Source organism: Delphinus delphis, chromosome 15 (assembly GCF_949987515.2).
Source record: "Delphinus delphis chromosome 15, mDelDel1.2, whole genome shotgun sequence".
NCBI classification, from domain to species: domain Eukaryota; kingdom Metazoa; phylum Chordata; class Mammalia; order Artiodactyla; family Delphinidae; genus Delphinus; species Delphinus delphis.
This window is the reverse complement of record NC_082697.1, coordinates 14,587,266-14,600,405: the sequence shown is the minus strand read 5'-3', so window position 1 is coordinate 14,600,405 and position 13,140 is coordinate 14,587,266. Positions and strand designations below refer to the sequence as shown.

Genomic DNA, 13,140 nt, shown 5'->3' with positions numbered 1-13,140 from the left:
TTCTACTCTCAGGGTTCAGAGAGGACAGATTAGGATAGGCACTCGGGAAGTTTGATGCTTTGATAATAAGAGAATCTGAACAAGGAATGAAAAAATACTTTGAAAACATGAAGGCACGAACATGTAACCATCACTATATGATTTTTACACTCCAGTGTTAATAAGAACCAGCTAGTGAGCTTGTAAAACTGGGCATTCTGTAAGTCGAGAGTGACCATATAATTTATTGTCCAACCAGGGCCCTTTTGAGAAAGGAAGCCATTTTAATAATTATGCCAGGACAACAGACATAAATCAAGACTGTCCCAGGCAAAGCAGGACATGTGGTTCCCCTGTCTGAGGTGGGGACCCTGCATCTGATGGCCTGTCAAGCCTATCAGGTGAACTGTATGCACTGTGAGGGCAGGATCGCTGCACCTGCTGTGCCTACAAGGAGCTGGTTTATTTCCAGAGGTCTCAGATCTACATGGAGCAAGCCTCAAACCCCGTGAGGTGATAAGAGCTAACATCTGTTAGTGTCAGTTGCTGTGCTGAGTACTTCCCCAGGCAGCATCCCAGTTAATTCTCACCAAACCTTGATGAGGTAGGCAGCCTTATCCTCCATTAGAGGAAACTAAAGCGTAAAGAGGTTAAGCAACTCCTTCAAGGCCACACATCTACATCTCGGGTGGAGGAGGAGTTTGAACCCAGTCAGACTGATGGGAACCCTAGTTCTTAATTACTGTTCACACTACTGCATCGGGTTTGCTGGCACTCCCCCAACCCCACCAAGCTGCTGGGACCAGGCACCACGGACAGGAGCGGAGGCCCGGCTGGGGTATCTGCAGCCTCAGGCTCTACGTGGGAAGCGCAAGTCGAACAGCAGGTGGCAAGCCTGTCTTCCTAAGCTATCACTGGGAGGTCGGCTTACTGGGGAGGCCAGAGGGAGGTGGAGCTAGTGAGTCGCCTGCTCACCTCTACCAAAGAATCCTGCAGGCAGCCAGGGACCTGGCGACTGCCATTCTCCTGCTGGGTTAACTTTTGTGGCCGGCCTGAGGTCTCAGGTTTTGCACTGCAACTAGCAACCACTGATATCAGTGTTGGAAAGCCCTCTGATGCATTTAGTTTATAATTTCCCAACTTTGCCAAAAGCCATCTTTATTATATGTCTCTCAGGGCTATTTTGAGTTTCTTCTACTCAGGGGCTCTTAGAACTTATGCAGCCTCATTAGGGGAGAAAGTTCGATGTGCATGCAGCCTGCATATAAGAAATGGCTGGAAAACATTCCGGACAACGGTCCAAAGACGACAAGCGACTGCCCGGAAGTGGCGGAGCCGCGCCGCAGGCAAGACCCAGGTCCTCTGTACGTCCAGAGATTACGTCACCAGGACTCCGCCCCCAGGTGGGCGTCTGGGCCTAGCCCCCGCAGGTTTCAAGCCCGCTCCGCGCCCCCTGGTGCGCACACTCAGCTCGACTGCCGGCGCACCGCCCACTCAGCTCCTGGGTCCCCAGCGGGTGTGCTTGCGGGGGAAACTGAGGCAGGGAGCGTGCTCGTGGGATCATTCCTGCCTCAGTCCACACCCCAGGTCCCGCAAAGCTGCCTCCCGCTCCTCAGACCCGCATGAACAGCAGGGAAGGACGGCAGGAAGGGGAGGGGGCCCACAGCAAGCGAGGTCTAAAGAGTCGGCCTGTCCTGCCACACTCAAGATGGCGGCGCGGCAGCGGCGAGGTCCCTCAGAGGCGGTACCAGCGCATGCGCAGCGCGGAGTCCCGGCCCGGGACACAAGATGGCGGCAGCGGCGTTGGGGAGGGCGAGGCGGAGGCGGCAAAACGGGCGGTCGAGCAGAACGTGTAGCCGCGTCCCCTCGAGTCCGCTGCGGGCAGGTAAGAGCCCCAGGAAGCCATAGTCCCGCCGCGAGCCGCGCCAGGGTCCGGGGTCCGAAGCCAGGCGGCGGTGGCCCCCTCCGGCGCTTTCCGCTCGAGGCTACCGCTTGCCCCGTCTCTGCCGCCGCCGCCATCTTAGGCCCACTGGGGGGCGGCCGGGCCGGTGACCTGGATGAGGGAGTTGGGTCCGGGGAGCGCGGGCGGACCGGTCTTTAGAGTCCCTCCGCCGCTGCCGCCGCCACCGCCTTTGTGTCGGTCTCCGACTCTGAGTCGCCTCAGCCCGGGGGCGGGAGCGCGCGGCGGGGCGGGGGGCGGAGCCCGGGAGATGGGCTGGCGCGCGCGCGCCAAACAGCCCGCCCCCGCTGGCGGGTAGGGGGAAGGTGCGCGCGCGGCGGGGGTTGGGCCCTCCCCTCCATCGCGCGCCCCCCCGCGCCTGCGCACTTTGGAAGCCCTTTGACTGCTCCCTGTTGGGCCGGAGTATTCTGATTGGTGCGTTACTGAAATGATCCCGCCCCGTCTTCCTCCAATCCTGGAGTCGGACTCTCTCTTCCTTCTGGTGTGTTCCTCTGGTTCCGCAGATACGCTTGTTTATCCTTAAGCTGTTGGGCCCTTGTCGAGCTGCGGTATGCGCGGGGGGCCGGGAAGCCACAGGATAAATAAAAACTTTTCCTTAGTAATAGCAGTTATCTCTTACTTGCAGAGATAACTTGCACTAAGTACAGTGTGCTAAGCTCTATGCATCGAGACCGTAGAGGTTGAGTGATTCTGGTTCTAATTCGGAAAGTGGCAGAAGCTTCTGGAACCGGGGTCTGTGCAAACCCAGGGTTGATGCAGCACCGACCTGCTGCATCCAGATCACCTGGGAAATTAAAAACCTTTTTAATCATAAAAAAGTTGGTAAAGATTTGAAGTGGTGTAAAGTGAGAAGATTAGTCACCCAGTCTCCCAATCCCACTCTTGAGCTGTGTTTAAAAGATACAGATTCTTGTGTATCTCCCCTCCCCACCTCTACGATGTGGAGTGAGCGACAGGAATCTGAGGGTTTTTTTTTAACAAGTTCCCTGGTGGTTCTGATGCACAGCTGGTTTTGGAAACACTGCAGAGTCCCCACTTGGCCTCACTAAGCTGTGCTGCTTGTCCCTCCTCTGCATAGTTCACCTGCTTGGTGCATTGGTATCACACAGTATTTCTTGGGGAAAATATTTCAGTGAAGGTGAACACGCTGTGTTATACAATGCATTGGCATGGATTATTATTATTTTTAAAATTAAAGACCTGATTCAAAGAAATGTGTTTTTCCCTCACTGTGGGTGGCTTGGGACCGTGCCCACTCCCAACCTGTGATACGTATGTTGTTCACTTTCGTCTTAGGGGTACTGTGGTTGGCCAGACCAGCTACATAATTTGTGACGTCAAATGTACAAATGAGAACACAGGCCCCTTGTTAAAAGTTTATTAAAGATGTGAAGACCGTGACAGCAGAGCATTAAACCAGTCTCAGGGCCCTTTTCAACTCAGGGTCCCGTGGGACGGTGCAGGCTGCAAGTCTGTGAGTGTGAACCTGTTGGTTTTGAAGCTTGAGAAGTACTGTTTTCATCCCCTGAATCCCCAGATCTCCCACAGAGTGTCCTGCCCTGTCCTGGGGGCTTCCGCCGTGCCCTGTGTCATTGCCCCTCTTGTTCTTGTCCCTGTTCTGCAGCATTTCACAGGTCTGTGACTCTCTTTTCTTCCCTTTGCTCTGCAGTTGCTGATGCAAGGAATCCCCTGGGCTCCCGTCCACTCCACTGCTGACCAGCCCACACGCCTGCACTGCACGCTTTCCTGCAGGCCTCCCCACTGCCTCTGTGGGACCAGGGGGTCCATCTGGCCGGAGAAGAAAGCCCTCTCATGCTAGCGTTGCAGACCCCAGAGGGTGAGAGAAAGAGGGACCTTGTTCAGCCTTGAGACCTGTGGGTCCGCCCCGAGGCACCGGGAATTCCTCTTCCCCAGAGGACCAAGGCATCTCCCCTTGGTCAGTGGTTCCAAACCTTTTTATCCTGGCCCCCTTTTGTTGTATGTGTGTTCTCTTGTTCCCTGCATTTTTATCTGCCAAACTGTACAGACAAAGTAACCGTTCATTTTCCCCTTTCCAAATTAACAAAGATGTCTGTGACTGGGTGTACAATAAAATCAACAAGCCAGTGATCGCTATGATGTCGCCAACAACCGTCAGAGCTTCTGATTGTCATGAGATAATCAATGTGACATCAGTCAGTTGATAAAATTTCAGTAGCAAAGATAACCAGTGTTTAAATGTGCCTTTGTGGTCTTTTTGTGGGTAAATGTTTGATTTCTTTTGGGTGTTGTGACATTGAAAACAACTTTAGGAGCACCAGGCTGACCTCAGTTGGCCCCTAGGAGTCTGACAGCCAGGTTGGGAACCACTTTGGCCATTGAGGCTTGTGCTGGGTGTGCTTTGGGTGGGGTAGTTAGGAATACAAATCAGAAGGAGCTGACCTTCTTCCTGGTGTTTAAAGTATGTTTTCACCTGGGGATTATGAAGGACTGAACTCGGTATTCCTTCTCAGTCCTACTGGTTCTTCCTGCTCTGTAGCGTAGAACAAGGCATCTAATTAGATGCCATGCCCCTTCCTGGGCTGTGCTGTGTTCCAGTTAGATTTTACTGGATAGGAAAAGGAAAGAGGAGCAGTTACTATTTCTTCTTATGGTAACAGCTTCTCAAGGGCAGACTCTGTTCTGTCTTGTCTGCCACTGTTGGTGCTTTGTAAACATTGGCAGAATGAATACAGCTCCTGCTGGGTCCAGGTACCATGCTGAGCACTGGAGAGAGCTGAACTGTACCCAGTACTGAGGCCTGGGAGTTCTGACAGTCTAATGGGGAGACAAACCAAGTTAGTGGACCAGACTATTTGAGTGCGACAATCCTACAATCCTAGGACTCTGATCACCTAGCCTGGGGAAGGGAGGACCAAGGAAGGGTCCCTGGAGGATGTGGACCTAGTGGCAAGCCAGGCAGAGAAGCGGGGAAAGAGTATTCCAGGCCAAAAGAGCAACGGGAGTGCACCCACTTACAGTTGAGGGAACTGCAACTTAGAGCTGAGGGCTCCTGTGGCACAAGGCTGGCCGTCCAGGAAGGGACTGGATTGGTTTCTCCACATGTGCAGGTGGTCACTGGGGCCCTTGTGGATTGTAACTGGGGTGCAGTGCGGGGGTGGAACTGACCTCCATGCCCTGCTGGCCCTGACACCCTTCGGTCCTCTGTGTGGCAGGTCCGGTGTGGGTGCTGAGATGGCCAATGAGAATCACGGCAGCCCCCGGGAGGAAGCATCCTTGTTGAGTCACTCCCCAGGCACCTCCAATCAGAGCCAGCCCTGTTCTCCAAAGCCCGTCCGCCTGGTGCAGGACCTCCCAGGTACTGGCGAGGGGCAGTGGTTGGGTGGTGGGGTAGGAAGGGTGCCTGGGAGCAGTCTTGACCCTGGCTGGGCTCCGTGCTTGCTTGCAGAGGAGCTGGTGCACGCTGGCTGGGAGAAGTGCTGGAGCAGAAGGGAGAACCGTCCCTACTACTTCAACCGATTCACCAACCAGTCCCTGTGGGAGATGCCCGTGCTGGGCCAGCACGATGTGATTGTGAGTGCCGGCCTCGGGCAGGGGTCTTGGCGGCTTCTGGCATCTGGGCCTTCCCCAAATGTACCCAGAGCAGCTATTACGTACCTAGCCCTGTGTCAGGACCTGGACCTGGGGACACAATGCCAAGCAAGACAGACACAATCCTGCCCTCATGGAACCTATACTTCAGTAGGAGAGACTGACACCTAGAAAGATGATTGTAGTGTACGATGCTGAACTCGTACTGCATGTTGGGCACTGTGCCTGTGATGTGCTTGTTAACAAGATAGGCCTGGTCCTGCCTCTGCATGCTCAGGGGACAGTCTACTGGAGGGGCCAGGAGGATTACAGTGTAGCGCCTGCGTGAAGAATTGTGTCCGAGTACAGCCGGGATTCTTAGCGGGTCTGGGGAAGGGAAGGGGACAGGGAAGGCTTCTCTGTGAACCAGCGTTTAAGGTGAGAAGGTAGGCTGAGTGAAGTCGGGTGCGGGGAGGAGCACTGTCTGGGAACTGGAGTGTCCACGTGATGGGGAAGTGGGGGCACGGGCTGTCTGGCGGGAATGTGGGCTTTTGGATTGCCGTCAGTTGGGGCAGCCTTTCTTGGCACGATCCACCCCCATGTTGCAGATGAAGACAGGCTCAGAGAGGGGAAGTGACTGGCTCAAGACCTCAAGCCAGTAAGAGGCAGAGCAGGACTCGCACCTGAGGGATTTCAGGGCTAGGCCCTGCTGCCCACCATCACACACATACCCTCGGTGTCTCCAAAAGACTTCCCAGAGTCTCTTGAGTTTTCCCTTTATTCCTAATTTTCATTCTAGTTCTTTTTTCTTTTTCTGGCCGCTCTGAGCGGCTTGCGGAATCTTTAGTTCCCTCACCAGGTGTTGAACCTGTGCTCTCAGCAGTGAAAGCTCGGAGTCCTAACCACCGGACTGCCAGTGGAGTCCCCCATTCTGGTTCTTAAGGAAAAGCAGCTAACATGTACTGGGCACTGATCCCATGCCAGATGTCATGTTAAACTGGTCCTTTAATCACCTTTTCAGTGGCGAGGTCGGTCTCAGCTTGGCTGTTCTGAAGGTGAGGGAATTAGGAAGGGGAAGCACTCCCCCGGGGTGCACAGTCGCAAGGAGCAGGCAGGAGTGGAGCCGAGCGTCCCTCCCGCATCCCAGCCCCTCTGCTCTTCTCCAAGGAGTGGGAGCGGGGGCATGGGAGGCGTCAGGCCTCCGCAGTACTGGGACTCCTAAGCCGCTGGCCCTGGTTGCAACTCTGCTGGTCTCCCTCCACCAGTCGGACCCTTTGGGGCTGAATGCGACCCCCCTGCCCCAAGACTCAAGCTTGGTGGAAACCCCCCCGGCTGAGAACAAGCCCCGAAAGCGGCAGCTCTCGGAAGAGCAGCCCAGCGGCAATGGCGTGAAGAAGCCCAAGGTGAGTGTGTGTGGACTCAGGAGCTGGCTGGGCCGAGGCAGCCCAGTCAGGTGCCCTGTGAGCGCTGAGCATCGGCAGACTGGTCAGGAGGGGGCCCGGGGCGCAGCTCACCAGGTGCACACGGCGTCGGCGCGTGGGCCAGCTCTCCTGACCTGACGCCTTTGACTCTTGCTCCAGATTGACATCCCCATGACACCCACGGGCCCGTCAGTGCCCAGCTCCCCCAGCGTCCCAGGAACCCCAACCCTGAAGATTTGGGGGACATCCCCTGAAGATAAACAGCAGGCAGCTCTCCTCCGACCCACTGAGTGAGTCCCTGCTGATTGGCTTGGGAGTGGCGATCACCGATGGTCAGCCTGCCTGGGACCGTGGGGTGGCAGGCAGGGCATCCCTTTCCTCATTGCTCCCGTCTGTGCCCCAAGGGTGTACTGGGATCTCGACATTCAGACCAACGCTGTCATCAAGCACCGGGGGCCATCAGAGGTGCTGCCTCCGCATCCCGAGGTGGAGCTGCTCCGTTCCCAGCTCATCCTGAAGCTTCGGCAGCACTACCGGGAGCTGTGCCAGCAGCGAGAGGGTAACTGCCTCCTGGGCCCCAGCTTCCTTTGCTTCCATCCACCGTTAGCAAGAGCTAGGGCTTGGCCAGTGGAGCCCAGTGGTTGAGCGTGTGCTGTGGAGGGGTCCCGGCTCCACTAACCACTGGCTCTGTGACCTCGGGTTTATCGATTAACTTCTCTGCCCTTGAGTTTCCTCATCTGTAAGATAGTGACAGTAACAGTGCCTACGTAAAGGGTGGCTGGGATCAGTAACGCCCAAACAACAAAACCAATCATTAACACTTCCAGTGCTCACTGTTTGCCAGGCACTGTTCGAAGCCTTGTCATGTATCTGTAAAAGGGCATAAAAACCCGAGCACCTGTACCTCACAGCGTTACTACAAGGAGTAAATGCGTAATAAACTGTAGCTTTTATTTAAGTAGCAGGTAAGCCTGCTTAACTTGGCTGAAATATAGAATCCATCCCTCCCCTCTTTGTTACCCTTTGTAACACCCTTTATAAAACTAGCAATTCTCAGAATACTCTGGGAAATGTTGCCTAGGACTAAGCTCCTGACATAACAGGGGCTGTCTTGTTTACTGTTGCACCTCCAGTGCCCATGCCATGCCTCCTGTGCCGGCTGGCATGGAGCCCGCTGACTCAATCCAGACTTTCATCAGCTCTCCCGTCCCACAGGCATCGAGCCCCCCCGGGAATCCTTCAACCGCTGGATGTTGGAGCGCAAGGTCGTGGACAAAGGCTCTGATCCTCTGTTGCCGAGCAACTGCGAACCGGTCGTGTCACCTTCCATGTTTCGCGAAATCATGAATGACATTCCCATCAGGTACAGCCCCGCAGCTGCGGCTGACCCCGGCAACTTGGTTTGTGTGCCCAGGCCGGTATAGAAGGGCTCTAACTCTGCCTGCTCTCTAACCCAGGTTATCCCGAATCAAGTTCCGGGAGGAAGCCAAGCGTTTGCTCTTCAAATACGCAGAGGCTGCCAGGCGGCTCATCGAGTCCAGGTTTGGCTCCGTCTCGTGACCCTGGCACAAGGGGGCTCTGAGCAGAGTGGGGGAGGAGGGCACAGGCCATTTGGCCCACTCTCAGGGCCCTGTCCTTGCGCTTGGCGGCAGGAGTGGGGCCAGCTCCCAAAGGCAGAACAAGGGTCATGATGTCAGCCTGGGTTTGATGCCCAAATGCCAGTGGAAGTAGGATGGGAGGAGGAGGGAGGGTGGAGCAGACGCTCAACAGCCGGCCCCTTTATGTACCCTCAACTGGCAGGAGTGCATCTCCCGACAGCAGGAAGGTGGTCAAGTGGAACGTGGAGGATACCTTCAGCTGGCTGCGGAAGGACCACTCCGCCTCCAAGGAGGACTATATGGTGAGTGGCCCCAGCCGGAAGGCCAGTGGTGGAAAGGCTCTGTGGCCACTGTCTTCGAGAAGCCCACTCTGCCTGCCGAGGCTGGGCGGGCCCCACATCAGCCTTCCGTACAGTAGTACAGTGGACCTTTGACAGTCATCAGTCCCCAGACTCACATCTGAAGATGTTCCTCTAGGCTCCTGGCTTTCTCCCAGAGAACATTTCCGTTCGCGTTCTTAATAGAATCCTGTGCTCGGCCACACACCATAAGTAGCTGCCTTTTCAACTTAATGAATGTTCAACACCTCCCTTTAGATTTTTGGAAACAGATCGACAAACTGCCTTTTCTTGGGTGTGTGTGGCCCTATTTCAGTTAAGAGCTACTACCAGATTCAATCGCCCACTTTAATGTGTTCAAAACAATTCTGTTTTCTGGCCTAAACCCATCACTTCTTTAACTCTCCACCAGCACTAGCAACGGGCTTTCTTTTCAGGACCATTTTTCACAAGAGACAAGGTTTCGCACTTCACGATAGTAACTGTGTACTTGACACGTAGAGAGTGACAAAGGTAGGTGTACTCACTAGCCAGAGTGACTCACTTTCACCCATCACTTTGACACGTGCAATTCAGTATAATTACAAATTGCTAAAAGCTCAAATTGCAAATCTGCAGTGACCACAGGGCCCCTGTCTTACAACAGTCTTTCTCCCCGTAGACTGCAAATGCCTTATAAGCAGGGATTGTGCCTGGTTTGTCTGTTTCCCCAGCAAGTATCAAGGGATTTGGCCCAGTGTAACCCCAACAATAAGTGCTGGCATTTATCGGACACTTACTGTATGCCAGGAGCTTGGCAAGCCCTTAATGGGAATGATCGCATTTAATATTCAAACTGCCCTGTTAGGTAAGTATTTTGTGTTCCCTTAGCAGCTGAGGAATAAGATTCACAGATGCTGAGGGATTTGTCCAAGTGACACAGCTAGTAAGTAGCAGAGCCTGTTTCGGAACGAGGACTGTTGGAATCTAACAGCCCTCCCCAGCCCGCCCACCAGAGCCCTGATCAGGAGTGTCTCCTCCAGGATCGCCTGGAGCATCTGCGGAGGCAGTGTGGCCCCCACGTCTCGGCCGCAGCCAAGGACTCCGTGGAGGGTATCTGCAGTAAGATCTACCACATCTCTCTGGAGTACGTCAAACGGATCCGAGAGAAGCACCTTGCCATTCTCAAGGAAAACAACATCCCAGGTAAGGCGCCAGGTGGCGAGAAGCCAGCTGTGACGCCACCAACTCGGTATCCCGGGCCCTGACAAAGGGACAAGTGAGGCTGAGCCTCAAGGCCGCCAGCTGGTTTGGGGAAGCCTGTTTCTCCCGGCAGCGCTTGGGGCGAGACATGCTGTGGCCTTCGGCTCTGGGGTTTTAGCACTCCTCTAAGAAACAGAAGAAGGGATGAGAAAGGGAGAGCCGGAGGAGGGAGAGGGAGACAGGCCAGGGATAAGTAGTCAGGTGGACCTGCTTCACATCCGTTCTCTGCAAGCCTCACTGAGGTGAGACACCTGGCCACAGGAGCGTGTGAGGATTCCCTGGGAACTAAAGTGCTGGGCCCCAAAAGATCCCTAAATAAGGTATTGTGACTATGATGACGAAGCAGTGCAGGTCTCATACTTCTGCCTGGCAACAAACCCACAGCTTGGCTACCAGGCCCCAAGGCATGGTGGCCCGGGGGCCCGAGTCAGTACGGAGCGTGTTGACGTGGGCCACTGGTTCTCGCGCCTGCCAGTTGCCTAGCTGTTTCCTTCGTTACCGAACTGTCTGAGCTGCAGTTTGCTCCTCCACAGGGTGAGACTTACCGCCCTTGGTTACTGGGCTGCGCGTGTGAAGCGCCTGGCCCTCGGTAGGCACTGAGGCTGTCCAGGGTGAGAGTTGGCGGCCCCTCACTCTTCTCCTGCCCACAGAGGAGATGGAGGCCCCCGAGGTGGAGCCCCGCCTGGTGTACTGCTATCCAGTACGGCTGGCCGTGTCTGCACCTCCCATGCCCAGCGTGGAAATGCACGTGGAGAATAACGTGGTCTGCATCCGGTATAAGGGCGAGATGGTCAAGGTCAGCCGCAACTACTTCAGCAAGCTGGTAAGAGCTGGGGGGTGGGGGAGGCAGGTGCCCCAGGAGGGGGGTGTGAAGGGCTGATCTTTCTGGACCTGGAGTCCTCTGCAGGAGGCAGTGACGAGGGAGGGAAGGGCTGCTGCTGAAGCCCCTGCTTTCTGTCCTACAGTGGCTCCTTTACCGCTACAGCTGCATCGACGATTCTGCCTTTGAGAGGTTCCTGCCCCGAGTCTGGTGTCTTCTCCGCCGGTACCAGGTACGGGCCTGGGGCAGCTGGAGTGGGGGCTCCTCTGGAGCGGGGGGAGGCTGCGCCCCAGAGGCTGAGCGCCGCTGCTCTGCAGATGATGTTCGGCGTGGGCCTCTACGAGGGGACAGGCCTGCAGGGGTCGCTGCCCGTGCACGTCTTCGAGGCCCTCCACCGGCTTTTCGGCGTCAGCTTTGAGTGCTTCGCCTCACCCCTCAACTGCTACTTTCGCCAGTACTGCTCCGCCTTCCCCGACACGGACGGCTACTTCGGCTCCCGCGGGTGAGGGTCCGGGCCCGGTGGGTTCCCGCTTGCCCAGGCAGCCATCCTCCAGAGCACAGAGCCCACCTGGGTCAGCTGCTCCCCGAGGCTTGAGGGCTTTGGAGCTGGGCAGTCTGGGGTGGAATCCCTGCCCCGCCCCCACCCCCCCCAGCTGTGTGACCTGGGACATGTGGCTCAGTGTCTGGGAGCCTGTGCCACGCCCTCACCCAGCCTGTGGCTCTCAAGGGAATTAGCCCAGGTGTGGAGCAGCAGCGCCTGGTTCCGGGCACTGAGAGGAGTGAGAGGTGTGGCGGGGGCCTGGGGGTGCGGATGGATGAGAGAGGCAGCTGCCGCCCGGCTAGCAAGAGGGCAAGCTCAGCAGCAGGGGATTCCTGGGTGTGGCTCGTGCTGTGGTGGCACTGGGATCAGAACTGGATTGGGGCTCCAGCTCCTCCACTAACCAGTTCAGTGAACTTGGGTCACCAAGCCTGAGCCTCTGTGTCCTCATCCACTCAACAGAGATGGCCACGCCTTGTCCCAGAATTAGGGTGACTCGTGGCCTCTGGCCTGCCCAGAGCCATCTCTCCAACGTGGCTGCCTACACGTGGGGGCAGCGCCTGTGTTTGGTGGAGGGACTGGGTCCTGGGACCTGAAATGCTCGCCTCTGTCCCCAGGCCCTGCCTGGACTTCTCCCCGCTGAGTGGTTCCTTCGAGGCCAACCCTCCCTTCTGCGAGGAGCTCATGGATGCCATGGTCTCTCACTTTGAGGTGGGTGTGTCGCCACGGGTGGGGGGCGGCGAGCAAGATGGCCGGCTGCTGGAGGGCCAGGCCCTGATGGCCACCGTGGGCCCCTCCCACAGAAACTGCTCGAGAGCTCGCCAGAGCCCCTGTCCTTCATCGTGTTCATCCCCGAGTGGCGGGAACCCCCGACCCCAGCGCTCACCCGCATGGAGCAGAGCCGCTTCAAGCGCCACCAGCTGGTCCTGCCCGCCTTCGAGCACGAGTACCGCAGCGGCTCCCAGCATGTCTGCAAGAAGTGGGTGCTGGGCGGGCGGGGCAGGGGGGCTGGGCTGCTGGGCAGGGCTGACCAGGCCGGGCCGGGCCCCTCCCTGAGCCGCTGCCTCTGCCCGCAGGGAGGAAATGCACTACAAGGCTGTCCACAGCACGGCCGTGCTCTTCCTACAGAACGACCCTGGATTTGCCAAGTGGGGGCCAACGCCTGAGCGGCTGCAGGAGTTGAGCGCCGCCTACCGGCAGTCGGGCCGCAGCCATGGCTCTGTCGGCTCCTCGTCGTCCTCCTCGGAGGCCAAGGACAGGGACTCAGGCCGCGAGCAGGGCCCCAGCCGGGAGCCTCACTCCACTTAACACATCCTGCGGGGAGGAGGAGCCCCAGGGTGCTGGTCTGGACTGCTGGCGCTCAGGCCTCCTGGGGCTGAGTGGATCCCAGGACCCTCCTTCTGGGGTGGCAGCAGGACCCAGACTGCCAATGACATAGGAAGATTACAGCTCTGTCAGGGCTTCCCCTCCCTGCCCGCATCCCCCCAACCTCCCACCTCAAACTCACTCCAAGTCCCCTGTAAATAGGCCCCATGCCTTCCCTTCCTTCCTGGCCCCCATCGTGTTGCCACCTTGTTTCATTTGTAAAAGGAAATACAGAACCACCTCCCCCCCTCAAGAATGTGTGAGGGTCTTGAGGGCAGAGAAGGCTGAGGAACCTGGAGCGACTTCTGGGACCACAGTCCGCTACATCCA

At 56.9% G+C, this 13,140-nt stretch overlaps 1 protein-coding gene across 4 annotated transcripts; it reads left to right on the top strand.

Annotated features, from left to right (window-relative positions):
* Positions 1–616: 616 nt before the first annotated feature.
* On the top strand, positions 617–13,070 carry PCIF1 (phosphorylated CTD interacting factor 1). 4 transcript variants are annotated; one of them, XM_060030716.1, is made up of 17 exons: positions 617–1,864; positions 3,609–3,776; positions 5,134–5,276; positions 5,367–5,491; positions 6,754–6,891; positions 7,069–7,199; positions 7,314–7,468; positions 8,125–8,272; positions 8,367–8,450; positions 8,710–8,809; positions 9,868–10,030; positions 10,738–10,910; positions 11,053–11,139; positions 11,225–11,409; positions 12,063–12,156; positions 12,249–12,424; positions 12,574–13,069. In XM_060030716.1, the coding sequence occupies exons 3-17, from the start codon at positions 5,153–5,155 to the stop codon at positions 12,626–12,628; spliced, it is 1,938 nt and encodes a 645-aa protein (XP_059886699.1). In that variant the 5' UTR covers positions 617–1,864; positions 3,609–3,776; positions 5,134–5,152; the 3' UTR covers positions 12,629–13,069. The 4 variants fall into 4 exon arrangements, with proteins under 4 accessions (XP_059886699.1, XP_059886696.1, XP_059886698.1 ...); XM_060030713.1 differs by having other exon boundaries at positions 623–1,864; positions 12,522–13,066; XM_060030715.1 differs by lacking the exons at positions 617–1,864; positions 3,609–3,776; positions 5,134–5,276; positions 5,367–5,491 and having other exon boundaries at positions 6,003–6,891; positions 12,574–13,070.
* Positions 13,071–13,140: the final 70 nt, after the last annotated feature.

Coding starts and splice junctions, on each gene's coding strand:
- PCIF1 (XM_060030712.1), top strand. CDS start 6,466: ATGCCAGATGTCATGTTAAACTGGTCCTTTAATCACCTTTTCAGTGGC. Junction 7,200..7,313: donor GCTCTCCTCCGACCCACTGA/GTGAGTCCCTGC, acceptor CTGTGCCCCAAG/GGTGTACTGGGATCTCGACA. Junction 10,031..10,737: donor CAAGGAAAACAACATCCCAG/GTAAGGCGCCAG, acceptor TCCTGCCCACAG/AGGAGATGGAGGCCCCCGAG.